The sequence below is a fragment of the Myxine glutinosa genome, chromosome 1, assembly GCF_964187855.1.
Source record: "Myxine glutinosa chromosome 1, kmMyxGlut1.1, whole genome shotgun sequence".
Taxonomy (NCBI): Eukaryota; Metazoa; Chordata; class Myxini; order Myxiniformes; family Myxinidae; genus Myxine; species Myxine glutinosa.
In genome coordinates this window covers 397,437,007-397,464,201 of record NC_136261.1, presented here as the reverse complement: position 1 = coordinate 397,464,201, position 27,195 = coordinate 397,437,007, and the positions used below count along the sequence as shown (strand labels likewise).

The 27,195-nt window shown below is 48.1% G+C and overlaps 1 protein-coding gene across 1 annotated transcript in view; it reads right to left on the bottom strand.

Annotated features, from left to right (window-relative positions):
• LOC137419652 (uncharacterized) overlaps positions 1-27,195 on the bottom strand; it is a 320,348-nt gene that overhangs the window by 147,951 nt on the left and 145,202 nt on the right. The window contains exon 6 of the mRNA XM_078770335.1: positions 2,508-3,304. Within this exon, the coding sequence (XP_078626461.1) occupies positions 2,508-3,304 (797 nt within the window). The remainder of the gene's footprint in view (positions 1-2,507; positions 3,305-27,195) is intronic.

Sequence of the window (27,195 nt, the reverse complement as noted above, 5' to 3'; positions counted from 1 at the left end):
TATTTGGCAGACAGAGCACAGACAGAGCTGCGGGAGCAAGGCGGGAGAGGAGTCGGTAGAAGACAGAAAGACCACCTACCTACCTGCGGTGAGTAAGTGAAAGGCCCTCGGAGTTAGCTTCATCGTGGGAGATTCCAATGATTCTGAAAGCTTTGGTCTCAACAGCGTGAAGCCGAGCTCGGTGTGAGGCAGGAGCACCAGCCCAGAGGGGAGAGCAGTATTCCATTGAGCCGCGGATGAAAGCCTTGTATGTGGTGAGGAGCTTAGATGTGCCAAGGAAGGACTTCGCATGAAGGAGGATGCCCAGTCGGCGACTGGCTTTGGAGGCCAGCTTGGAAATGTGCTTTTCCCAGGAAAGATCATGGCAGATCGTGAGACCCAAAAGCTTGAGTGACAGAACTTCTTGGAGAGGGAATGAGGATACTTGGGAAGTTGGGAAGAGGGAAGTTGGCTGTTTGACGAGGACGAATCGATTCGATTTTAGTGAATTTCCTAATTGGAGATTGACAGATGCAAATATTGACCGATGCCATCCAATATGATGAGCATTGGGGCCGATGACCGATATAATACTGATATAAGCATCTGATTGAGTAATTTAATTCAAAAAAATTATAATTGCACAAAATTGTTGAATTTAAATTAACAAATTTATTTAACAATATATTATTCACTCAAAAACAGAAAAGTACATTGCACTTGCAAACAGCAGCATTTCTTTCCAGTTAGTCTGCCACTAATGTTTTTAAATAAGAAAACGTACAAAACCAAAGCAAAAAATGTTTTAAAGTCTTTGCAGAATAATTGAAAATAAAAAGTTTTTGGTCACTTGTGTGAACATTAGCATTTTCTTTAGTAGGTCTGCACTCTCCACTTTGTTCTCTTAAATCAGTAAATTTATCATCAACAAAATAAACTGTCCACACAAAAACAAATAATTAAAACTCTTAAAAACCTCAACAAAGGAAAAGTTTTCGTGCACTTTTCAACAGCAACATTTCTGTTTAGTTCGAGTTCAGTAATTCCAGGTTAAGAGCTGCAAGTTGAAATGCAGAAAACAAAATCTCTGTGCACTTTCTAAAGTCCGCCTGTTCCTCTTCTTCTCACAAATGGGTCCAACCTCACGAACAACAATCTCGCTTGGAATGGAGGAGGGTAGGTTTGAACCGTGTGAACTCAGTAGTAATGCTCTCGGTGTTGAGTTACGCTTCGATCAGGAATTACTTGCTGTACAACTTGCGTCCTTGCCATTATGCACTTGCACCACTTCTCAGAGGGACGAGTGACTGCAGACGTGCGAGATAGAGCAATAACAGGTCTGTGATGCCCTTCAATATCTGGACCCACTCACCAGCAACACTGGACCGGTCTTCGTGTCAACTTCATTTTATTTTCACCCGTCCTCCACCCTGCGTGTAAACTTGCGACAACAACGAGTGGGTCAGATGGTTGCGGTTTGAATGAAGATTTGGCTCTTAATATGAATTTCTCGGACATCTTTTCTTCCGTACTAAATTCCTCTTTGACATTTCCAGCACTCCCAGTAAGCTCTCACGAATGTTCCCCATTCGCCACATTGACACAAGGGGAAGCTCGAGCTTCCTCGCACCACGAGAACGAAAGATTTTTTTTTTGGCGTTTTAAAAATATCAACCATATCGGCGCCATCATCAGCCGAATCCGATAACCTCAAAATGCCAGATCTCGGCCGGCCGAAACATCCGTCGACCAGTCGACCACTAAATCTGAATAAGGATGCAGATACTAGAATTTTAAAGTGATTGTTCACCATTGAGAGATGGAGGCAAAAACGATATAAAGCATGATATTTCATTTGTGGATGACAAATGACAAAACTAGGTAGATGAGTTGTTAAGATCAAAAGAACAAGCAAATAGATTTTGGTTCAGGTCTGGATACAGATTCGTCCTCTCAATGAGATACAAAACAAACTGTTCAGACTGGCGGAGGGATGTGCTCTTCCGAGTGCCATTGTAGTTTTTTAATGAGACTGGGATATTGACGTTTTTGCAGATATGCCAGTGCATGCATTGTTGTGTCTTCATGTGTACAAGTGTTCTGAGAGGAGTGTTTCACATCCCGATAGAAGGTGGCTGGCTCATACTTTCTGTTTCTTCCTTGCAGAATCTACATCTGTCCGATTGACTCAGTCCCGCCACCTTCTTAAAACCATCGGTATCGTGTTCATGGTAATGGACGTTTATTTTGCCTAATTCTCCATCACAGTTAAGCTGACCTCTTAGCCAATCCAATGAGCCTCCTTTGTGTATCTCGAATCTGTCCACTTCTTTTCCATCTTCCTGCTATTTTGTCATTCTCCCATTTGTCTGTGTGAATTTGTTCATTTGGAATCTTGAGGGCTGTATTCACTGATGTTTCCATTTCATGAGGAGCATCTTCTATTCGCACATGTTCTTGGAAATATTTTTACAAGTTCAGTTATGTATTCTTTGATGTTGATTTAAATGTGACAAACGATTAAACACCTTGCTGCACACAGAACACTTGTAGGGCTTCTCTCCCATGTGTATCATTTGATGTTGAGACAAAGTTGATGAACGATTAAACACCTTATTACACACGAAGCAATTGTAGGGTTTCTCTCCCGTGTGCATTCTTTCATGTTGAGACAAATGTGACGAATGACAAAATGCCTTGTTACACACCAAGCACTTGTAGGGCTTCTCTCCCGTGTGCAATCTTTGATGTTCATGTAAATGTGATGCCTGCTTGAACATCTTTTGACACACAGAACACTTGAAGGGTTTCTCCCCGGTGTGTATTCTTTGATGTTGAGACAAATTTGATGAACGATTAAACACCTTGCCGCACGCAGAACACTTGAAGGGTTTCTCCCCGGTGTGTATTCTTTGATGGCGAAGTAAACTTGATGAACGATTAAACACCTTATTACACACCAAGCACTTGTAGGGCTTCTCTCCCGTATGCAATCTTTGATGTTGATGTAAATGTGATAAACGATTAAACACCTTGCTGCACACAGAACACTTGAAGGGCTTCTCTCCCGTGTGTATCATTTGATGTTGAAGTAAACTTGATGATTGACTGAATGCCATGGTGCATTGTGAACACTTGTAGGGCTTCTCTCCCGTGTGTTTCCTTTGATGTTGAAGTAAATTTGATGATTGACTAAATGCCATGGTGCATTGTGAACACTTGTAGGGTCTTTCTCCCGTGTGTATCTTTTGATGTCGAGATAAACATGAAGAGGAGGTAAATCTCTTTTGACACACAGTGCACCTGTGTGGCTTCTCACCTGTGTGTATTTGTGCACATTCTTTCAAACATGATGAAGAGGTGAAGTCTTTGTTGGAAAGAGAAAACCTGCGTGGCTTCTCACTTCTTTGGATCTCATGTTGCAGGATCGTTATACACCCGTCGCCATTGTTGTTGTTGCTGCTGTTTTTAGACTCGCCGTTAATTTTATCAAAATCCTGCCATGATGTCATGTGATGACTGAAAGAATCTTCTGTGTCGACCAACGGGGGAAACTTTCCCAATTGTTTATCTGGAAAAACAATTCACCAACATTGTCAATAATTTACTTTTGCAATGAAACAAACACAAAAAACGAGTTCAAAGAACGTGTATATGTGTGTGTGTGTGTGTGTGTGTGTGTGTGTGTGTGTGTGTGTGTGTGTGTGTGTGTGTGTGTGTGTGTGTGTGTGTGTGTGTGTGTGTGTGTGTGTAATGTGTTTAGCATGTGTCACGTATAATATGTGTGGATATAATATTGTTGTGTCGGTGGGGTAGCAACATGTCGAGCCAGATAGATCTGTGTAGGTAACATGCTTCGTCTGTCGCGGTAAGGAATCTACCTTGTAATAAGTTTCATGTGTTGGCGTTTTGACAGTTAAGAGTATACCTGTGAGCATACCAGGATGTTCGAGTGGTAAGTAGCGTAGGGATTAAAGAATAAAGTCCCTGTATGTCTCACCTGTTCAGCCAAACCTTTGTCCCGTATGACAATGCACACCTGTAGACACTTAGTTAGGATCTCCTTAGTGCAACATTAAATGACTCCCTTCCTTGACAGTGACTTCCGAAGGAACAGGTAAAGAAACCAGGCCGGGGCACCGCCGATGATGGCCGCCGCCAATTACACCTCCAACAAGCTGAACCGCATCGAGTGCCACGCGCTATCACCAGCTGCACCTATGAGCTATCACCACGCTACGGTCCTGTGATTGGTCGGCGCACTGGGCGCGAACCTCCAGCCGACGAGTGCGAGAGGCGTGAAGCTGGAAGGTTCGGTGGAGGTCGCTGGTTGGTAGTGCGCCGAGGCTGACATCACCGAAAAGGTTATTTAAGGGAGCGCCGAATGCCATTTTGGCTCTTCTTCGTCCTACGCAGCTCTGGCAGTTTCTAGCGGCTCTTGCATCTCTTGCGGTTCGTGCTCCTGTTTGCGCAGCTAGCCTTTTTGGACATCTGGCGCTTAGTCTTGTGCAGCCCAAGTGGAGTTCGCTTGCTTCTTGCAAGTTTGCTTCGGGAGAGCTGACTGGGACGTGGCAGGCCGATCGTGTGTGAAGATCAACCTCGCTTGGAGCTGCTAGCCTGCATTGGACGCGCGGTGCTTTTCCTGCTGTGGGACCTCGTGGGTGCTTTGGAATTTGGAGCAAGGCCTGGTGGCGCGCGACCATGAGTGGAATTTGGAGCCGCGTGGTGGACGATACCAAGACAAGACGAGGGACAGATAAGGCCAATCCCCATTACATTTTACACAACGTGTTCTTTTCCTTTAATTCATATTCCTGTGTCTCGTTTCTGATATCTGTGTGTGGGGACGTTCCGATTTAGGACATTTTATTACCGGCGCGTGCTTTTTCCTGTCCTTGCCTTTTTACTTTAATAAACTTACTTCCCGGTCTCACTTCCACTTCCGCTTCCGGTCTTGCTGGCGAGGTTTTCATTTATTCACAGCTCTCCACGCTCTCCATCGAAATCGAAGTTAAGTAATTGTTCCCATTTGTATTTTCGTTATAACTGTATTTATTTTATGGTGTTGTACGTATCGTGTGTCCCGAGGAAGATTTTCAGTGCAAATCTTTCATACCTGTATAGAAAATCGTGTTAATTCATGTCGTGTCTTTTGAGGCCTTGTACAGTGTCCAACCTTGAGGCTTTGTTTTTCTCTCAGCGGTCCGTCGTTTGTGCTCCAATAACTTTCGTTCTCTGTTTTCCCAGTCATCTCACCCCATAGCCTACTTCGTTATTTAAAATCTCAACGAAAAAAAAAACAAACAAACAAACAAAAAAAACATTTCCTTCTCTGTTCTTATTTGTTGTTCTCATTCGTTTATTCGTTCTTATTCGTTCATTCGTTCTTCGACCACGTGTTTCTCCCCCATTTCCCCAGATAGTTTTCACTGTTAAACTTTAAAATGTTTACACTTTCCCCTCAAGTTCTGTATTCCGTCGTATATTATAACACATTTTTCTTCTTCTTCTTTAAAAGGCTGCTTTCGACTTGCTCACCAAATCTATTCATCCCAAACAAAAAATCCATCTCTGACAGTGCCTCTTTTCTACATTCCCTAAACTCTCCTGCACTCCATCCTCCCTCCAGCGTCCTTAAACGTATTTTTGACTCGAAGGTCACAAGAAACTCATTTTGCAATAAATGTTCGTTTCCCATTAATCGTACACTTTCTAAAATCCAATCTCACCCCTCCCCTCCATATCTTCCCCATAACCCCTCCCCTCCAAATCTTCCCCATCACCCCTCCCCTCCAAATCTTCCCCATCACCCATCCCTTTCAAATCTTCCCCCTTGCCCCTCCCCTCCTAAACTCCCCCCACACCCCTCCCCTCCAAGACGCCCCCTTGCCCCTCCCCTCCAAGACTCCCCCCTCCCCCCTCCCCTCCAAATCTCCCCCATATCCCATCCCTTTCAAATCCCTCCCCTTGTCCCTTCCCTCCTAAACTCCCCCCTCACACCTCCCCTTCAAATCTCCCCACCCTAATTTCTTCTCAATATCCCCCCTCTCACTCCCCCTCCTCAAAGCTTCCTCCCCACTTCTTCCCCCTTCCAACTCTCACCTCCATCTCCCCCATCCTTCTGCCTCGCTCTTACCCCTCCTCAAATAACGCCTCATTGTGCCTCACCCAATCACCATCAAACCTTTTGTCCGCCCCATCCTTCCTTTTCTCCGAGCTATTCTGAAATCTCTGACATACCTTCAACAGCTCTCCCTACCTCTTCCACTACCCCTCCTCCCCCGTTCTGTATCCGATGCTCCCCCTTCCTCTTCATTAACGGTATGGACCTCAAACATCCGGGGCCTTCGTTCAAACTTAACTGATCTCCCCATACAGGTTGCTTCTGACAAACCAGACGTGATCTGCTTAACAGAAACTTTCCTCCTTCATGATGTCCGATTCCTTAGTATCTCTCCTGGGTTACTCCCTCCTCCGGTATGATAGACCTGAGCCTCGTCCTGGAGGTGGGGTTGCTATCTTTATCAAAAACTCCCTTCCTCACTCACCCTGCACTGCACTCTCTCCACCTCACCCCCAGGAATACCTCTGGCTACGGCTTCCCCTTCACTCCCACCTCTTGTTCATGTGTGTGTTGTACCGTCCACCAAACAGTGATGACTCCATCTACATCTCGCTGTCTGATAATATGCACCAACTTCGATCTACTCATCCCAACTCTCTCTTCCTCATATGTGGTGATTTCAATTGTCACCATGCCAGTTGGCTGGGTGTGGGTACCTCTCTCACCAGACATGGCTTCTCAGCAAAGGAATTCTGCGACTCACTGGGACCGACACAATCTGTCAATTTCCCGACCAGGATCTCAGTCAACGGAGCATCTTCTCTTCTGGACTTGGTTATGACTAACTTCCCAGAAAATGTCTGCTGCTCTTCTTCTGCTCCAATCGGCTCATCTGATCATGTGCTTGTTAAAGTGGACATCTCTCTGACCATTCTCAGGGAGCCTGCTCAGCATCGACGAGTCTGGCATTTCACTCAGGCCAACTGGCACGGTCTTCAAGCAGCCATCAATCATCTGGACTGGTCTCCCATCTCTACCACCTCTGACATCAACTCATCCTGGGAATTCTTCCAAAGTAAATTGCTCTCTCTCATGCACAGATTTATCCCATCTCATCTTCAGTTGTCATACCCTTCCTCCGGTCCATGGTACATGGAATCTTGTGGTAAGGCTGTTGCCCAGAAACAACTTGCCTTCATCTCCTGGAAAGCAAATCCAACGGAAGGAAATCTCATTTCCTTTCACAAAGCCCGAAACAAGTGTGTGTCCATCCTCAGGAGAGCCAAGAAACAATATCTCTCCGTTCTCAAGACCGAACTCTCTTATCTGTCTCCCTCTTCCAAATCCTGGTGGCGTCTGGTCAAATCTGTTTCTGGTGTTTGTTCCCCCTCCATCCCCTCCCTTACCTCAAATGGCTACACAGCTGACTCTGCACGTGAACAAGCTGAATGCCTCAACTCTGTGTTTGCCTCTAAATCTTGTGTCCCAAACCCATGCCTCTCTGTACCCACCGTACCCAGTCATACCCAGCTGCTCCTGGACTCCGTGTCCTTTCCACCTGACAAGGTGGAAAAGTTTCTGTCAGCCCTCGACTCTGATTCTGCAACTGGACCTGACTGCATCAGCCCACAGGCCCTAAAATCCTGCTCTTCTGCTCTTTCACTCCCTCTCTCTGTGCTCTTCACCCTCTCTTTTGCTCAAGGTCAACTGCCATCTGCTTGGAAATCAGCCAACATCACCGCTTTGCACAAAAAAGGTGCAAAAACAGATCTCAGCAACTACAGACCAATCAGCCTTCTCCCAATTATCAGCAAAGTCATGGAATCCATCATTGCTTCGGATATGAAATCTTTCCTCTTCTCCAATGGCTTGATCTCTGATTATCAATTTGGTTTCAGACCAGGTCACTCTACTCTGGACATGCTGCTTCTGCTGTCTCAACAATGGATGGAGGTCCTCAATGCCAAACAGGAAATTAGAGCTGTCTCCCTCGACATATCACGTGCCTTCGATGCGGTCTGGCACCCCGCTCTGCTCACCAAACTCTCCTCCTTTGGAATCCATGGAAATCTCCATGCATGGCTGGCGGACTTCCTCTCTCGCCGTAGTCAACGTGTGGCCCTGAATGGGTTTCTCTCATCTCCTCTTCCTGTTCAGGCTGGAGTTCCCCAAGGCAGTGTTCTGGGCCCTGTGCTTTTTCTGGTCTTCATCAATGATCTCTCTGACTTGAAAATCCTCTCTATCTCTTTGCTGATGACTCCACTCTCTGCCGCTCCATTCCTCATCCCTCAGCTCGGCAGTCTGCAGCCTCCTCACTCTCTGCAGACCTGGACAAAATCACAGACTGGGCAAACAAGTGGAACATGTCTTTCAATCCTGACAAATCTCACACTCTTACGATGTCTCTCCGAAAAGACCGACTGGACAACCCTCCCATCTACTTTCTGAATAATCCTCTCCAAGAAGTTCTGTCACTCAAGCTTTTGGGTCTCACTATCTGCCATGATCTTTCCTGGGAAAACCACATTTCCAAGCTGGCCTCCAAAGCCAGTCGCCAACTGGGCATCCTCCGTCGTGCGAAGTCCTTCCTTGGCACACCTGAGCTCCTCACCACATACAAGGCTTTCATCCACAGCTCAATGGAGTACTGCTCTCCCCTCTGGGCTGGTGATCCTGCCTCACATCTAGCTCGTCTTCGCGCTGTTGAAACCAAAGCATTCAGAATCATTCGAATCTCCCGCGATGACGCTATCTCCGAGGGCCTTTCACTTACTCACCGCAGGCAGGTTGGTGGTCTTTCCGTCTTCTACCGACTCCTCTCCGGCCTTGCTCCCCCAGCTCTCTCTGGGCTCTGTCCCCCAAATATTCCTACAGGTCGCACAAGATCTGCCTGCAACCCTCTTATGGTTAAACTGCCAAAATCAAGACTATCTGCTCACCTTCACTCTTTCATTCCTCTTTTCTCCCGCCTCTGGAACAAACTCCCTCACTCTGTTCAATCCCACTCCTCCCTCCAGGTCTTTAAAACGGCTGTTCACCACCATCTCTTATCTTCCCCAATCCAAAACCTTGATCTTTTCTACCCCCGCTAATTTCACACCAAATCCACTTTTTGAGGTGCCGACTTCTTTCCTGGAAGTCCTTGGTGTCCTTCCGTTTTATACCTATCCTGCCCCCCCCCCCCCACATCTCCTGATGTCCCTGCTCTCAAATGTTGTGTTTGTGTGCTTCCTCTCCTTCTCTCCCCATTTTGTCGACCGCTCCCATTTTTATATACTTTGTTTGCTTGCTTGTTTGATTTGTTTGATCAATGTTAGCTCTTTCACGAGCCTCGACTCTGTATACAAAAAACAAACAAAAAACCCTTGTATTATTTTCCATCCCCTGTTAAACCTGTGCCACTTGAGTTAATTGCCTCTACAGGATCCGAGTGTCCGCAGTTAAGCGCTTGCGCAGCTTCCATTTTCCTCCTTCCTCCTTCCTCGACATATAGCCGAATCCGTGTTTGGTTATCGCCTCCATTAAATCCGTTTCGGTCCATCCGCGACCTTCTGGTGTTAACCGGAGTTGCACGACAACTGTTGTCGAGGAGTGGGATTGAACCCTAAAAAAAATTGGTGTCAGAGTGTGGAGAATTGGGAAACAAATTTTTTTTAGTCCGAGGCGGAAATTTGTTGCAGTCGATTGGGCTCCGAGATGCTGACCGTGTCATTAAATTTAATTTTATTCCGGTTGGAAAAGCCACGCGGGAAAGCGACCTCCTTTACGGAGGAGGAGGTGAGCAGTATGGAAGGAGGGATGGAAGATGTGGGAAGCAGAGGGAGTGGGTCGGATGAAGTTGGGGTTGAGAATAGTGTTGGAACTTCCCCCGCCGCTGGGTCGGCCCCGACAACCGACCAGATGTTGAAGCAATTGCTTAGGGAAAGGAATGCTCAAAGTGAGAAAAGTGAGTGAGCCAGTCTGGAATTGAACAACAAAATCGAGGGAATGGGTGAGCGATTGGGAAACGAAATGCGGGAAATGAAAAGTGGATTAGAAAACAAAATGGATGCCCAAAAGGACGAAATGGAGGCTCAGAGTGAGCGCAGTGAGCGACTGGGAAATAAAATTGATGGGTTGAAGGGGGAATTGAATGCCCAGTGATAAAATTGAAGGATTAAAGGAAGAGATGAAAGGGCAAATGGAAGGAATGGAAAGTAAAATTGATGGATTGGAGGGGAAGACAGAGGGAATGAATGAGCAAATTAATGAGAAATTGGAAGGAAAAATTGGGGAAATGGCACAGCAGCTGGGGGAACGAATTGATGGCACAGAAGGAAGAGTGCAAAACCAAATTATGGACAGACTGGGGGAATTTGAGGGTAAAGTAGAAACTAAAATGGGGGAGATGGAAAAATCCACAGGGGTTGAAATTGAATTGAAACGGGAAGAATTCGTGTTGAAAATAGAGGAGGGCATGACCCAGACTGTCCGAATGGGGGAAACGTTGGAGGATCGGATTGGTGACACAAATGCCCGAATTGATAAAGCAAATGGAGACCTGGAAGGCTATCGGGGCCAGGTGGATGCCAGAATGCGACAACAGAGTGAGGAATGGGGACTGCTCAAACAACAGGGGGGCGAATTGGCTGAGGAGGTAAAAGGGTTGGAAACTCACATAACAGAGCAGGAGCGGGGGTTAATTGAGAAAAGCATGTGGGGGCTGCAATAGGATAATGAAAGGGTGAATGATTTGATGCAGGAGCGACTGGAGACCTGGGACAATACCATAAAAGCGGAGGTTGTTCGGGTCCAAGAAAGCCTAAGGGAAGAGGTGAGTCGGTCTGTTAAACATCTCCATGATCAGATTAAAGTGACCCAGGAGACCCTCACCACAAGCCACATTTGGACAGCAGAGGCTCCGAAACTGAATACCCAGTTGGGGGGGTGGGGGGGGGGGGGTTGGCCCCGGGCTGGATTTGGACAGAGAGGAATCGGGGAATAGAGTCTCTGCAAAAACAATCCCCCTCGTGCATTTTGATGGATCAGGGAGCCTCGAGGCTTTCCTGACACAATTTGAGTGCGTGTCTCAGCTCAATGGTTGGGGAGAGCGGGAGCGCATGGGGAATCTAGTGGCGACACTGCGGAGGTCAGCCGCAGATGTGTTAAACGTAGTCCCAGAGGGAATACTGACCAGCAAGGCCATCTGCGAGGCCTTGAATCACAGGTATGGGACAGGTGCAAGATGCGACCTGGTCAGGGCACAGCTGCTGCATCGCAGGCAAAAGCCTAATGAGACATTGCAGGAGCTGGCCCAGGATATTTACCAATCTGTGAGGATAGCATACAGAGACCTACCAGCACAGGCATGGGACAAGCTGGCGATAGAAAAATGTATGGCTGCTCTCCCTGATCCCGAGGTCCGGACATTGGTGGGGTTGCAGGACCCGCCCACAGTGCACCGGGCGGTGGAATGCGCGGCGAGACTGACCTTTTTGAGGAGGTCAAACCACGCATCAGAGAGGGTACCTGTGACGGTACGGCAGGCCGAGGTATGGGATCAGGAGAAGCCAGAGGATGATATCGGCCGAATGTTAAGGGCAATCATTCGCCAGCTGACAAATTTGACCGGGGGCAAATTTTCAGGGAGTGAGTCATGGCAGTTTGGTCCAGGTTTGCCATCAGGACGGCCTGATTTTCATCGGGGTGGGCCAGGAGAAAAGGGTGCTCCGCCTGGGTACCAGAGGGGTCCAATCTTGCGGACTTGTTTCAGATGTGGGAGAAGAGGGCACAGTCAGAGGAATTGTCGTCAACCATATGGGCCTCCACCTCCTAAAAGGCTTCGCAGCGTGGAAAGGAGGGGGCCCCCAGTAAGTCTACAGGCACCAGAAAGAGGACCACCACCTCGGACTGGGCCTGTAGCAATAGAGTGTGCGGGAAACTGGAACGAGCCAAGCATACGGGGCCATGCTCGGCTGGCAAGTGTGTGGAGAAGCGCCCTCCTTTGGTGAAAGTAGTGAATTGCAGGAAAATTGGCATGGGTAATCTAAGGGTTAGATGCAAAATTGAGGGAGAATTTTGTGAGGCTGTGGTGGACACTGGAGCCAGTGACACCATTATCAATCCGAGTGTGCTTGACCAGAGTGTTGGAGGCTGGGACAAAATTGATAGGGTAGAAGGACACAGCCTTCAACTGGCTACGGGGGCAATGGCGCCAATATTGGGATGCGGAGTAGTGAAGATGGAGTTGGGTGGTCTGAAGGTCAGCGTGGTTGCATGGGTGGCGGAGGTGTGCGATCAGTGTCCATTGGGACTGAATTTCCTGGTGGAACATGACTGCCAACTAGACCTTGGGCGTGGTCATATGTGGTTGGGCACTGAGAGGCTGCAGTTAGTGGGACTGGGGGATGACGAGGAAGTGCAGGGGACGTGGCTGGAGGTGCCACGCACTGTGACCATGCCTCCCAGGTCCGAGAGAGTGGTGATGGTGGAGTTAGCAGCAGGTGCTCAACCCATTGGCCAGCTGGGGTTCGTGTCGTCCTGGTCCTAGCAGGGGACGGAGGGATTGATGGTGGGTCGCACCCTCGTAGACACCCGTGGGCCGAGGCTGGCAGTTAGGCTGCTCAACTTGCCCGATAGCCCCCGCACTGTAAGGGGCGGAGCCATCGTTGCCAAATGCAGTGGTGTAGTAGAGGTCACCGGAGGAAGTGGATCCACATGCTTGCCAGTACAACCGGAAAGGGAAAAATTTGGGGAAATGTGATTGGCCAGAGGGAGTGCGGGACATGATGACACGCTCTGAAGAGGGCCTGACATCGGTGCAGGTAGAGATATCGCACAATTTGGTTGGTAAGAACTTGGATGTTTTTTCTCTCTCCCCCGGGGATGTTGGACGCATAAGTCCCGTCAGGCACCAAATTAGTACTGGCGAGGATCGGCCTGTTCGCCAACCGCCAAGGCGGCTCCCTTTCGCTAAAAAGGAGGCAGAAGAACAGGTGAGCAAAATGGAAAGAGCCGGATTTATCGAGCCCTCGGTGAGTCCTTGGGTGTCACCCATTGTGCTGGTGAAGAAGAAGGATGAGACCACTCGGTTCTGTGTGGACTACCGCCAGCTCAATCCCATGACACTCAAAGACTCGTATCCCCTACCAAGGATTGATGATGCCCTCAATGCCGTTTCAGGCTCAAAATGGTTTTCTACATTGGATTTAAAGAGTGGTTATAGGCAGGTGGAGATGGACAAAGAGGCGAGAGAGAAAACAGCGTTCACCACAGGAAAAGGTCTCTGGCAGTTTGTTGTCATGCCTTTTGGATTGTGCAATGCCCCTGCCACGTTTGAGCGCCTGATGGAACGTGTTTTAATTGGCTTATCATGACAGACTTGCCTTGTCTATCTGGATGACGTATTGGTCCACGCTCTCATATTTGAACAGGCTGCTAAAAAATTGTCAGAGGTATTTGAGAGATTAAGGGGTGCTGGGTTGAAATTGAATCCGAGCAAGTGTGACATTTTCAGGAGAGAGGTGACTTACCTGGGTCACGTGATCAGTGAGAGCGGCGTGGCCACTGACTCTGGAAAAGTAAAGGCTTTAAAAGAATGGCCCGTCCCCAAAAATGCGAGGTAGGTCAGAGGTTTTTTATGGGCCTCTGCTCTTACTACAGGAGATTTGTGGCAAATTTCGCAGAAAATGCAAGACCCTTGCACAAATTGACAGAGAAAGGAGCTAAATTTATATGGTCAGAGAGCTGCATCGAGGCATTCAATCACTTAAAACAGCGTCTGGTGGAGACCCCAGTTTTGGCATACCCGACGGATGATGGCAATTACATCCTGGACACAGATGTGAGCCAGGAAGGATTGGGAGCTGTGTTGTCACAAATGCAACATGGAGTCGAGAGGGTTATTGCGTATTACAGTCGGGCACTTTCGAGGCCCAAACGAAATTATTGCATTACCTGCAAAGAACTATTGGCCCTACTTTCTGCAGTTGGACACTTTCACCCTTACCTTTATGGAAGGGAGTTTGTGATCCGAGTGGATCATGCCTCCTTGCAATGGCTTCTTCGGTTCAAAGAGCCGGAGGGACAAATTGCAAGGTGGCTTGAGAGGTTACAGCAGTATAATTTCACTGTGCAACATCGGCCCGGCAAAGCACATGCCAATGCAGACGCTCTCTCTCAGCGCCCCTGTTGGGAGGCACAGTGCAAATTTTGTGACAGACAAGAAGCCAAGGATCCAATTGGGCAGGACCAAATTGATGCATGCCTATGTGCAGCGAGAGTGACCAGGCGAACATTGCCACAACCCCCACCTGAATTGGGCGATGTGAATTGGCGAGAGAGTCAAAGGGAGGATCCTGTTTTGGGGCCCCTTTTTAATTGGCTAGAGGAGGACAAAATACCTTCTTGGGAGGAGATTGCTCCACACGGGGCCCAGGTAAAGGCCGATTGGGCACAGTGGCAGATGTTGGGGTTGAAAGATGGCTATTTGTTTAGAAAGTGGGTAACACCAACGGGCGATGTAGCTTCCTGTTTGATAATTGTACCAAACAAATTGAAGGAAGTGGTTATGGGGCACGTGCATGGGACTAGGACAATGGGACATTTCGGTGTGGCCAAAACCTTGTCCAAATTGCGGCAGAGCTTCTACTGGGTAAATTCGGGCAGGGACATTCAAAATTGGTTGAGATCCTGCGACCTCTGTCGTGGTAAGAAGGGACCCCCACGTGCGCGCAAGGCCCCGCTCCAAGTGTACAATGTTGGAGCACCACTTGAGCAGGTGGCAGTAGATGTGGTGGGGCCCCTGCCAGCCACCCGCTGAGGGAACCGGTACATTATGGTGGCAATGGACTACTTCACCAAGTGGCCAGAAGCCTACCCATTGCCCAACCAGGAAGCCCAGCTGGTAGCTCAAGTTATAGTTGAAGGATTATTCTCCCGATTTGGCATTCCCAAGGAGCTACCCACCGACCAGGGCCGGAACTTTGAATCCACCCTCCTGCGGTCGGTGTGCGAGCTCCTCCAAATTCATAAGACCAGGACCCTTAGGCCTCAATCGGATGGGATGGTAGAGAGGTTCAACCGGACATTGTTGACACAATTGGCCCTCTTTACATCCGAAAACCAGCAGGATTGGGACGAGCACCTCCCCTTTATATTGATGGCTTACCGGACCGCACAGCATGCGACCACTCGGTGCACCCCCGCCTTGTTGATGTTCGGTCGGGAGATGCGAGTCCCCACAAATTTGTTGATGGGACCGTCACAAGAGGAACCGGGTGAAGCATCTGTGGAAAGCTATGCAACCAATTTGAAAGCGAGCATAGAAAAGGCTCATGAGTTTGCGAGGAAGCAAATTGGCTTGGCTTCTTCGCATATGAAAATGCGGTATGACGCTCGGGCACACACACCTTGGTTCCTTTCCGGAGACCTTGTTTGGCTCTACTGGCCCCGGAGAAGGAAGGGGGTGTGCCCAAAACTCACCTAACCTTGGAAGGGCCCTGGGGTGGTGCTTCGGCAGGTGACTGATGTGGTGTTCAAAATTCAGATGGGCCCGCATACCCTTCCACAGATAGTTCACGGGGATAGATTGAGCTCCTACATGGGTCGGAAGGGTCCTGGGTGGATTGGAAGGGTGAGGGGGAAATTAGGTGTGGTGGATGGCACTCTTGGACCCGACCAACCAACAACTACCTGCGCTTGAGGTGACTGTTTTGAGGTGTACTGTCCCAGGCTGCAGGACTTGCTTATGCAAATTTTGGGGACATGTAATTCGGAGTTGGGGGTGGGTGAGAGTGATGACGTGGCCGGTGAGGGGGATGGATTGTGTGCCACAAAGTCTTGTGGGGGGCATTTGTTTATGTGTAGAGGTGATGTGTTTCTCTGCAGTCGTGAGGTTGGAGTAAATGGATGAGTGATGATTAATTATTGGAGATAATGAGTGGTGATTATTGTGTTTTGGAAATGTGTAATGTGATTCAATGTGAACTGGGGATTTCACAATGGCAGGCCATGGCAAAGCTTTTGTAACATCTTTTGTACCATCTGCTCAGAATTGTGCTGAGTTGTGTTGAGAATTGAATGGCAGCAGGGGCGGAAATGTGTTTTGGGGTCTTGTCGGTGGGGAAGGTGTGTGTGTCTGCAGGTAAGGATCAAGCTCTGTGGAGTGATGCCTGCGGCCCCACTCTGCGTCAATTACCCCTGGCAGCCAGTGGTTTCTGGAAATTTGAGCTCGTCGGTGGAGGGTTTGCTTGGGCGCCGTGGGGTAATGGAGATCCCCGGTGACCCATGTAGCTGTGCGGAAGCAGGAAGCCATGGAGGAGCCTGGTGTGCGGAGACCCTCACCGGCGAGGTAATGGCGGAAAGGGGCTGTCGGGCTGTCACGGGGCCAAGAGGTAAAGGGGGGGGGGGGCAATGAATTTGTAAGTCGGTTGACTTGTTTTGGGACTGCGGGCACCACAGCCTGAAGCGCCCCCACCATCTTAGTTGTGTGGTACCTCCCCACTGCCTAGTTGAGGAATGCACACACGAATTACATCAATGCCATGGTCCTGCCAGGGGGGGTGAAATATGCGCTTTGAAATTATTTTGTGTGCAAGGAGTGACGGAATGAGCGAGTGGTTAAGGGGTTTGTGTTGCATGAATGTGGGCGAAATCCACCGAGCCATGTCACTCACCTGTAACATCTGGACAGGGCCCGCAGAAATTTAGGGGAACATTGGGATGGCCCCGCAGGTAAGGTTGCATCTTGTGGCATCCACTGGGGGACGCAGTCTGTAGACCGGGGTTGTATGAATGTTCATAGAGTTGTGAATTTTTGTAAGTTGGTAAGTTTTGTGGTTAAGGTAGATTTTGCGTGTTGTTTGTTTCCTCCCTCCGCAGGAACAATGAATGAAATCATTGTAAATATTTGACTGCATGATTGTTAAGGGGATTATAATGTGAAGAAGCACAGGCAGGAAGTCCAACACTTCCCATAGCCCTCCTGATTTATTTTGTGGGTTAATTAAGTGTGTGACAGTAAGTGTTAAGGCTGGGATGGTAGCGCCTGCAGTGAACCTAGCAGGAGCTATGGTTCCAGGTGGGGGGCTGTGTTATGTCGGTGGGGTAGCAATATGTAGAGCCAGATAGATCTGTGTAGGTAACGTGCTTTGTCTGTCACGGTAAGGAATCTACCTTGTAATGAGTTTCATGTGTAGGAGTTTTGTCGGTTAAGAGTATACCTGTGAGCATACCAGGATGTTCGAGTGATAAGTAGCGTAGGGATTAAAGAATAAAGCCCCTGTATGTCTCACCTGGTCAGCCAAACATTTGTCCTGTATGGCAATGCACACCTGTAGACACTTAGGATCTCCTTAGTGCAACAGTAAATGACTCCCTTCCTTGACAGTGATTTCGGAAGGAACAGGCAAAGAAACAAGGCCGGGACACCGCCGATGATGGCCGCCACCAATTACACTTCCGACAGGCCTAACCACATCAAGTGCCACGCGCTATCACCAGCTGCACCGACGAGCTATCACCATGCTACGGTCCTGTGATTGGTCGGCGCACTGGGCGCGAACCTCCAGCCAACGAGTGCGAAAGGCGCAAAGCTGGAAGGTTCGGCGGAAGTCGCTGGTTGCTAGCGCGCCAAGGCTGACGTCACTGAAAAGGTTATTTAAGGGAGCGCCGAACGCCATTTTGGCTCTTCTTCGTCCAACGCAGCTATGGCAGTTTCTAGCGGCTCTTGCATCTCTTGCGGTTCATGCTCTTGTTTGCGCAGCTAGCCTTTTTGGACATCCGGCGCTTTGTCTTGCGCAGCCTGAGTTGAGTTGGGTCATAGCCCGAGTGGAGTTTGCTTGCTTCTTGCACGTTTGCTTCGGGAGAGCTGACTGGGATGTGGCAGGCCAATCGTGCGTGAAGATCGACCTCACTTGGAGCTGCTAGCCTGCGTTGGATGCGCGGTGCTTTTCCTGCTGTGGGACCTCGTGGGTGCTTTGGAATTTGGAGCAAGGCCTGGTGGCGCGCGAGCACGAGCGGAGCTTGGAGCCGCGTGGTGGACGATACCAAGACAAGATGAGGGACAGATAAGGCCAATCCCCATTACATTTTACACGTGTTCTTTTCCTTTAATTCATATTCCTGTGTCTCGTTTCTGATATCTGTGTGTAGGGACGTCCCGATTTAGGACATTTTATTACCGGCACATGGTTTTTCCTGTGCTTGCCTTTTTACTTTAATAAACCCTTGTATTATTTTCCATCCCCTGTTAAACCTGTGCCCGCTTGAGTTAGTTGCCTCTTCAGGTTCGGAGTGTCCGCAGTTAAGCGCTTGCGCAGCTTCCATTTTCCTCCTTCTCGTGCGACATGTAGCCAAATCTGTGTTTGGTTATCGCCTCCATTAAATCCGTTTCGGTCCATCCGCAACCTTCTTGTGTTAACCGGAGTCGCACAACAATATACAGCACAAGTCGAGCAATATTCAAAGCACATCACTCCCATGCCAACTAAATAAATAACATATTCTGCAGCGTGCGACATTGCGCGGGTGCATTGGGCACCTGGCGATGCCACCGTGCAGCACATGGAGGGAGCAGTGTACAGTAATTGATTAATTGCGTTATTAAAATAAATAAATAATAATCGTAAAATTATTAATTTCTTAATCAACTAGCTAATAGCATACCTAAACCACCACAGTTTTATCTGAATCTGTAAACATTTTGAAAAGTAATGAATTGAAAATTTTAACAATTAATTCATCGATTTATTGATGAATCAATAAATCAAAAATACCCTTTACAGCCAACATCCTCAACTGTAACGGTAACGGTAACGGCGAGTAACGGCAACATTGCCCATAATCTCTATCTCCTGAAAACGTTTGATTGCCACATCAACGTTGAAATATGCTGCTCTATAAAGTCGATCAAGTATGTTATTAAGTATGCCATGAAAGGTAGCGATCAAGCTACGTATGCACCGCGCACAAACGACGAGATAACGGAGTACTTGACGGGTAGATACATTGGACCTTCAGAGGCTGTTGCCTCCATTCTTGGATTCTCAGTCCATGACAGGAAGCCGGCCGTTATCCGTTTAGGAGTACATTTGCCAAATGAACAACAGGTATTTTTTGCTGGGAACGTTCGTGAACAAAGAAATAATCCCAATATGGCCAAAACCACGTTGACAGAGTTTATGGATCTTTGCAGACGTGACCATTTCGCTAAGACACTGTTGTACGTGGATGTTCCGAGATTCTATACATGGACCAAGAAGAGATGGCAATGAAGAAAACAGGGCAGACCGGTGGAGGGCAACCCTGGAATGTTTGAGGATGACATATTGGGACGAGTTTACACTGTTTCGCCGCGTACTGGTGACCTGTACTATTTCCGACTACTCCTCCACCACGTGAGAGGGTCGACTTCGTTCGAAGTCCTGAGAACGTGTGATAATGTCATTCTACCCACATTCAAAGATGCTTGCAGAGAAATGGGTTTGCTGCAAGGAGACGCTGTCTGGTGCGAGACTCTGGAGGATGCCGAGAGGACACGCCTTCCAAGACCCATGAGGGATTTGTTTGTTGTGCTCCTCACACAAAGTGAAGTCGACAATCCATTGGATCTATGGGAAAGTTTCAAGGACGCTATGGCTGAAGATTATCTTATAGCTCATCGACGATCTGCAAATGATCCCAATATTGCCATCAATGAGCGCCATCATGACTTGGCTCTATCGTATTTGCAGCAGAAACTGCAATTGTTGAACAGAACTGTTGCACATTTTCACTTGCCGACTCCAACGACTGTTCTTCGTCATGAAGGGATTGCCAACATTCACCTACTGAGAGAACTCCAATACGACACGGAGGAACAACAGCGAATCGTAGACGAAAGGCAGCTTCTGCTCAATGATGAGCAGAGAGTTGTCTATGACTTTGCGTGCGGTTGCATCCACACGAAACAGTCATCAATGATTTTCATTGACGCGCCTGGAGGCACAGGGAAGACGTTTCTTATTAACCTGATTCTCTCTAAAGTGAGAGCGAGTGGAGAAGTTGCCCTTGCAGTGGCCTCATCTGGCATAGCTGCGACCCTCATGCCTGGTGGAAGAACAGCGCACTCAAGGTTCCAAATCCCTCTGACACTGAGGGAAGATGGCGTATGCAACATCGATAAAAATTCCACTATCGCAGACCTCTTTCGAAGTACAAAACTCATCGTGTGGGATGAGTGTCCTATGATCAGGAGAGAGAGTTTCGAGGCTGTGGATCGCACGTTGCGTGATGTATGTGACAAAGACGAGCCTTTTGGAGGGATCTTGACGATATGCTGTGGTGATTTCCATCAACTTCTGCCCGTGGTGAAAAGAGGGTGTGATGCTGACGTTGAGAATGCGTGCATAAACAAGTCCTACTTATGGCAGAGCTTTGGAATGTTTCACTTGAGAACTAATATGTGACTGACCGACGGAAGTGGGCAGTTTTCAAGATTTTTGCTCGACATCGGCGAGGATAGAATCGAGAAAAATGCGGATGATGAGATAGATTTGCCAGAGGATATACTGCTGACAGCGAGTGGGCTCGATGAGTGCATCGATACCATATATCCATCATTCGCCAATCCGATGGAGGTTTTTTCAGCAAGGTCTATATTAGTGCCCCTCAACGATATGATGCGAAACATCAATTCAAGATGCATCACAAGGTTCCCTGGTGCTAGCAAGGAGTATGCTGCGTTCAACAGTGTGACTGAGGGTACTGATGCGACGCACTTCCCAACGGAATTCCTAGAATCCGTTGAAGTCTCGGGATTGCCGCCGCACAACCTCGAGCTCAAAAAAGGATCCCCTATCATTTTGATGTGGAACTTGGACCCTCCGAAACTTTGCAACGGGACGCGCATGATTGTTGAGGACATGCTTCGAAATATTATAGTTGCGAGGATCATAAGTTCAACGTTTGAAGGCGAAACTGTAATGCTCCCTCGGATCCGACTAAATCTGTCGGAAGCTGAGGATATCCCTTTGCAGCGCTGCCAGTTCCCCATACAATCCTGCTTCGCAATGACGATCCATAAGGCGCAAGGGCAAACTATGGAGAATGTGCTGGTCTACCTGGAGAAACCGGTCTTCCAGCATGGTCAGCTGTATGTGGCGCTCAGTCGAGGGAAGAGGAAAGAGAACGTGCGAGTTTATGTAAATGGAGGATCGTCGAAAAAGAACATCGTCATCAGAAGTGTCCTCTGACAACAAAATCGTGGTAGTCCACGGGTCGCGTGTTTTTTCTAAAAAACAAAACAAAAAAAAAAACGTGATCGGAGATAAGGGCCGAAATCACGTGTCACAGGTAAGTGATTTAGAATGCTGGAGAGGTGAGCCTTATGGCTTGCTGGCCCAAATAATCTCCCTGATGATGTCCAGCGTTCGCTTTAGTTCTATTCTCATATCTATTCAAACTGACTGACCCAACGGGTCATGGGTCGTCTAGTTGATAGATAAAGGCGATATAATATAACAAATATCATGAAACATTTACCTTTTGTAGTCCATTGTATAATTTAAATAAACATAAATGGCAAATTTCGCATGTGGAAAAAGTAAATACACCCTTGCCTCTAATAGGCGGTATTGCCCCCTTTGGCAGAAACAACCTCAAGTAGGCGTTTCTAAAAACTGTCTACCAGTCTCTGACATCGACTGGGAGAATTTTTTGCCCACTCCTCCGTTCAGAATTCTTTCAGCTGTGCGATGTTTGAGGGGTTTCTTGCATGCACAGCTCGTTTCAAATCCCCCCACAACATCTCGATGGGATTTAGATCCGGGCTTTGACTTGGCCATTCCAGAACCCTCCATTTATTTCTTTTCAGCCATTCCTTGGTGGATTTATTGGTATGTTTAGGGTCATTGTCATGTTGCAAGGTCCACCTTCAGTTGAGCTTCAACTTTCTGACAGATGGCCTCACATTATCCTCAAGCACCCTCTGGTACAATGAAGAATTCATAGTGGATTCTATGATGGTGAGCTGCCCAGGCCCTGATGCAGCAAAGCTGCCCCAAACCATAATATTTCCACCACCATGCTTTACAGTTGATATCAGGTTCTTGTGGTCAAATGCTATCTTTGGTTTTCGCCAAACATGTCTTCTGGTACTGTGGCCAAATAGCTCTACCTTTGACTCATCTGTCCAGAGCACATTGTTCCAGAAGTGCTGGTCTTTGCCTAGGTGTTCATTGGCAAACTTTAGTCTTGCCCTGATGTTCTTTCTGGACAGCAAAGGTTTCCTCCTGGCACACCTCCCATGTAGATCAAATTTGTGCAGCCTCTTTCTAATGGCAGACTCGTGCACTTTGACATCAACAGTGGCACAAGCTACCTGTAGGTCCCGTGGTCATTCTGGGGTTCTTAGAGACTTTTCAGCATCTTGCGGTCTGCTCTCGGGCTGAACTTGCTGGGGCGGCCTGGCCTGAACAAGTTGGCAGTTGTTTGGAATCTTCTCCACTTGTAGAAGATCTTCCGGACAGTCGAATGACTGATTTCAAATTGGTTGGAGATCTTTTTAAACCCTTCCCAGACTCGTCGGCATCTATAACCTTCTTTCTGAAGGCCTCAGAGAGCTCTTTTGATCTAGGTATGGTGACGCCGCACACTTCAACAACAAAGAGCAAAACAAACTAAATGTCTGAGGTTTAAATAAAACAGGTTCCTCCAAGATCCTCTCTAACGATGTTCTAATCATTTGCACCTGAGCTGATGCACCTGATTCTAATTTTAGGTATTTGAAGTAGTGATAAATGTAGGGGTGTACATACTTTTTCCACATGCGAAATTTGCATTTATGTTTATTTAAATTATACAATGGACTACAAAATGTAAATGTTTCATGATATTTGTTATATTATATCACCTTTATCTATCAATATTGTTGAAATGAAGATCAAATATCTATGTTGAAATACGTTGAAAAAGTCAAAACTTTACATGGGGTGTACTTACTTTTTCACATGACTAAGTATTCAGACCCTTAACTCAGTACTTCGTTGAAGCACCTTTGACAGCGATTACAGCCTCGAGTCTTCTTGGGTATGACGGGACAAGCTTTGCACACCTGGATTTGGGGATTTTCTGCCATTCTTCTCTGCAGATCCTCTCAAGCTCTGTCAGGTTGGATGGGGACCGTTGGTGGACAGCCATTTTCAGGTCTCTCCAGAGATGTTCGATTGGGTTCAAGTCAGGGCTCTGGCTGGGCCACTCAAGGACCTTCACAGAGTTGTCCCGAAGCCACTCCTGCGTTGTCTTGGCTGTGTGCTTGGGGTCATTGTCCTGATGGAAGGTGAACCTTTGGCCCAGTCTGAGGTCCTGAGTGCTCTGTTTCAGGTTTTCATTAAGGATATCTCTGTACTTTGCTCCGTTCATTGTTCCCTCAACCCAGTCCCTGCTTCCCCAGTCCCTGTCCCCAGTTCCCCAGTCCATGCTGCTGAAAAACACCCCCACAGCATGATGCTGCCACCACAATACTTCACCGTTGGGATTCTATTGGGCAGGTGATGAGCGGTGCCTTGTTTCCTCCAGACATGACGCTTAGAATTGAGGCCAAACAGTTCAATCTTGGTTTCATCAGACCACAGAATCTTGTTTCTCACAGTTTGAGAGTCCTTTAGGTGCTTTTTTGCAAACTCCAAGTGGGCTTTCATGTGTCTTTCACTCAGGAGAGGCTTCCGTCTGGCCACTCTGCCATAAAGCCCAGATCGGTGGAGTGTTGCAGTGATGGTTGTCCTTCTGGAAGTTTCTCCCATCTCCACACAGGATCTCTGAAGCTCAGCCAGAGTGAGCATCGGGTTATTGGTCACCTCTCTTACCCAGGCCCTTCTCCCCCGATTGCTCAGTTTGGCCGGGCGGCCAGCTCTGGGAAGAGTCCTGGTTGTTCCAAAATTCTGCCATTTAAGAATTATAGAGGCCACTGGGTTCTTGGGAACCTTCAATGCAGCAGAAATTTTTTTGTAGGCTTCATTCATTCATTCGTTCTTTCATTCCCCAGATCTGTGCCTCGACACAATCATGTCTCTGAGCTCTGCAGGCAGTTCCTTCGACCTCTTGGCTTGGTTTTTGCTCTGATATGCATTGTCAGCTGTGAGACCTTATATAGACAGGTGTGTGCCTTTCCAAATCATGTCCAATCAATTGAATTTACCACAGGTGGACTCCAATCAAGGTGTAGAAACATTTCAAAGATAAAGAGAAATGGGAGGCACCTGAGCTAAATTTCAAATGCATAACAAAGGGTCTGAAAACGTATGTCAATGTGATATTTCAGTTTTTTATTTTTAATAAATTTGCAAAACTTTCTAAAATCCTGTTTTCTCTTCGTCATTATGGGGTATTGAATGTAGATTGATGAGGGAAAAAATGAATTTAAACGATTTCAGCATAACGCTGCAACATAACAAAATGTGATAAAAGTGAAGGGGTCTGAATACTTTCTGAATGCACTGTACATACATACTGTTGCGGTTTTGCGAATAGAGGATAACCCCCCTCGTAGGTAGTTGCACCACAACATGTAGCCTCACTTTAGTTCAGTTATTTCTTCGTAAATGTAAGCGCAGTCTCCTTTCCTGTGTTAGTATGCGTTGAGCAGGCCAGTAAGTGTGGGCCTCGATTGGGCTAGAATGCCATGTGCTATGCCTAGAACAGGTCTGGCAGGCCCGAAGGAGGAGCTGCAGGGGAGTGGCCGGTAAGCGGCGAGTAGCCAATCAGAGCTCAAGGGGAGTGGCTAACAACAGCAGCCAGAGGAGGGGCTTGGAACATTCAGGTAAGACTCGGGGGCGGGGCTATAAACCCTGCCCCGGGCCCCCCGCCGCAGTGCAGCAGTGCCCCAGAATCGACAAGTGCCCCAGAGCATTGTGAGTTGCTGGAGAGCGTTGAGTGAGAGTGCCCCAGTGACCCAGTGAGAGAGCTGTGAGAGTCAAAGTCAGAGCTGAGCAGTGCCCCAGAGCTGAGTCGGAGCTGTGGTTGAGAAAGACGTTGTAGTCACGAGTCTACGAGTCACGAGTGAAGTCAGTCGGTTGCTTGTTACAGCCCTCTCTGTGAACGAACTCTCCCTGTGCCCTGCGCTCTGCTGCGGCTGTTAATCGCGCTTGTGAAGACGATCCAGCCCGGGGCCACAGACGCACAATCTCCCTGCCTGCACTCCCAGCACACGTGCCGCGAACACTTTGAGGGCCACGCCCGGCGAGCTGTCCGGAGCAAACGGCGACAGGACGCGTTTGGAATGCGTACTTTTCCTTCCTCCTTTTCCCCGCGTGAGCGAGTGGGCCCTTGTCCGGGAATTTAAGTTAAGATTGATGAAGTATCTGCTCTGTGTCTCTCTTCACGCTGATCAACTGTATAATTGTAAATAAACCTGTGTTCTTCCTTCCATTTGATCGTTCCCGTCATTTCCATCCATTGGCCTAGCATCGCACGAATAAAAGCGGTAAAATCGTGTTCAATAGGAATTAACAGCACAGGTCACGTGACACGCGAACCGCTTGGCGTATTAGATTAGCGTGACCCGTGTGAGGTCCAGTCCCCGTTCTCGTGGCGGCGGGTGTATCGAAGGTACATAGGGACTCGACCAGATACCCTTCCGCACGCTCGCGACGCGAGTGGCGACTCGACCTCGTGGACTCGAAGCTCGAAGGAGGAAAAGGGTTTAATCCCCCACTGTATGCCGACGGGCTCGACAGATCCGCAACAATACATACATACATACATACATACATACACCCATACATACATACATACATACATACAAACATACTGTCGTTTTCCCGGGTGTGAATACCCCTGGGAACAAATGAGCCAATCGATCTTTACACTCCGAGGCATTCAGTCAACAATGGCAGACCTTCTTTATACCTGCGAGGAGTGGTGGAGTGACGAGGCTTACCTGCACGGCGTACGTGGCATGAGTGGTTTTCCGAATCACCTACAAATAAACGGGACAGGGCGAAGAATTAAAATGCAACAATAATGGTTTAATAAAAATAAATGCAGGACAATGAAAAGATAACACTAAATTCCTAAATTGAGGGACCCTCCATATAGACTCGTATACAACACAAGGGGATGATAAAATAATGAAAGTAACAAAATGTCGTGAGGTGCGTTTGCCTGATACTTCCCTCTGGCCTCGACGAGCACTTTGGTGGGATCGGTCGATGATAAGACCACGCGTCAAAGTACTCAACCAATGGCGCCTGTCAATCACGCGAGCACAGAGCCGTGCCACTTGCAGCCAAACGTCTCAGCGCTCAATCCCGGGCCAGCCAGAACAACTCGGTCCCCAGCTCCTCCAAAGAGCACAAAGTAGCACAGCCTCCCCTCCTTCAATGCGGCAAAGGCTCCCAAAAGCTTCGAAAGGTTCTTCTCACAGAAGCGCACCCGAGCCAAGCGCAGCCGAGAGCCAGCACGAGGGGGCGAGTGCACAAACTGCCACTGCCAGTATCGAATATCCAGCGCAGGAGGATATGCACAAACGCGCAAGAGCCAAAATGTCCACGTCTGCTCGCCACCAAAGCCAGGACCCAAGAGGGTAACTGTGACTGCACGGCACCAATGGCCCAATGCAAGAGCCTGTAAACTGTGTCTGCTCCTAATGACTGTACCCACGCAAGAGGACAAAATGTCAGGTCTCCAGTCTTTTGTTCTCAAGGTTCCGACGTCATCCATCCGACAATGTCCTTGCGTGCTCCTGTCAGCAAGTCCCATCTCATCACTCAACAATACCGGACCAATCACTGCTCTTCCGGGGGTGGCCTCATGGGCCTGCCTTTGTGATGTGGCGGCTGATGGTATCATTAGCAATGCTCAATGTCCTGTTTCTTGCTACTTTTATTTCGTGTTTATTTTTGATGTGGAGTGCATGGCAGGTGTGGCGTGTGTCATAAGGAACAAGGGAAAAAGTACAAAGGCAATTTACATACAGGGGATGCACCATTAATCCCAAACTAATTAACATAACCCCACTCCTCGTCATGGGGACAAAGATACACTCTTACACGACATCCGGTCAAAACAAATCCCTACTTATGGTACATGGGGGTTCTTCTTCTTCACAACAGTCAGAGCACACCACCTATACAATTCTACCTTGCAGAAGGTATTGCATTGCCTACCCCCCGCAAATGTAACAATACGTTCAGTCA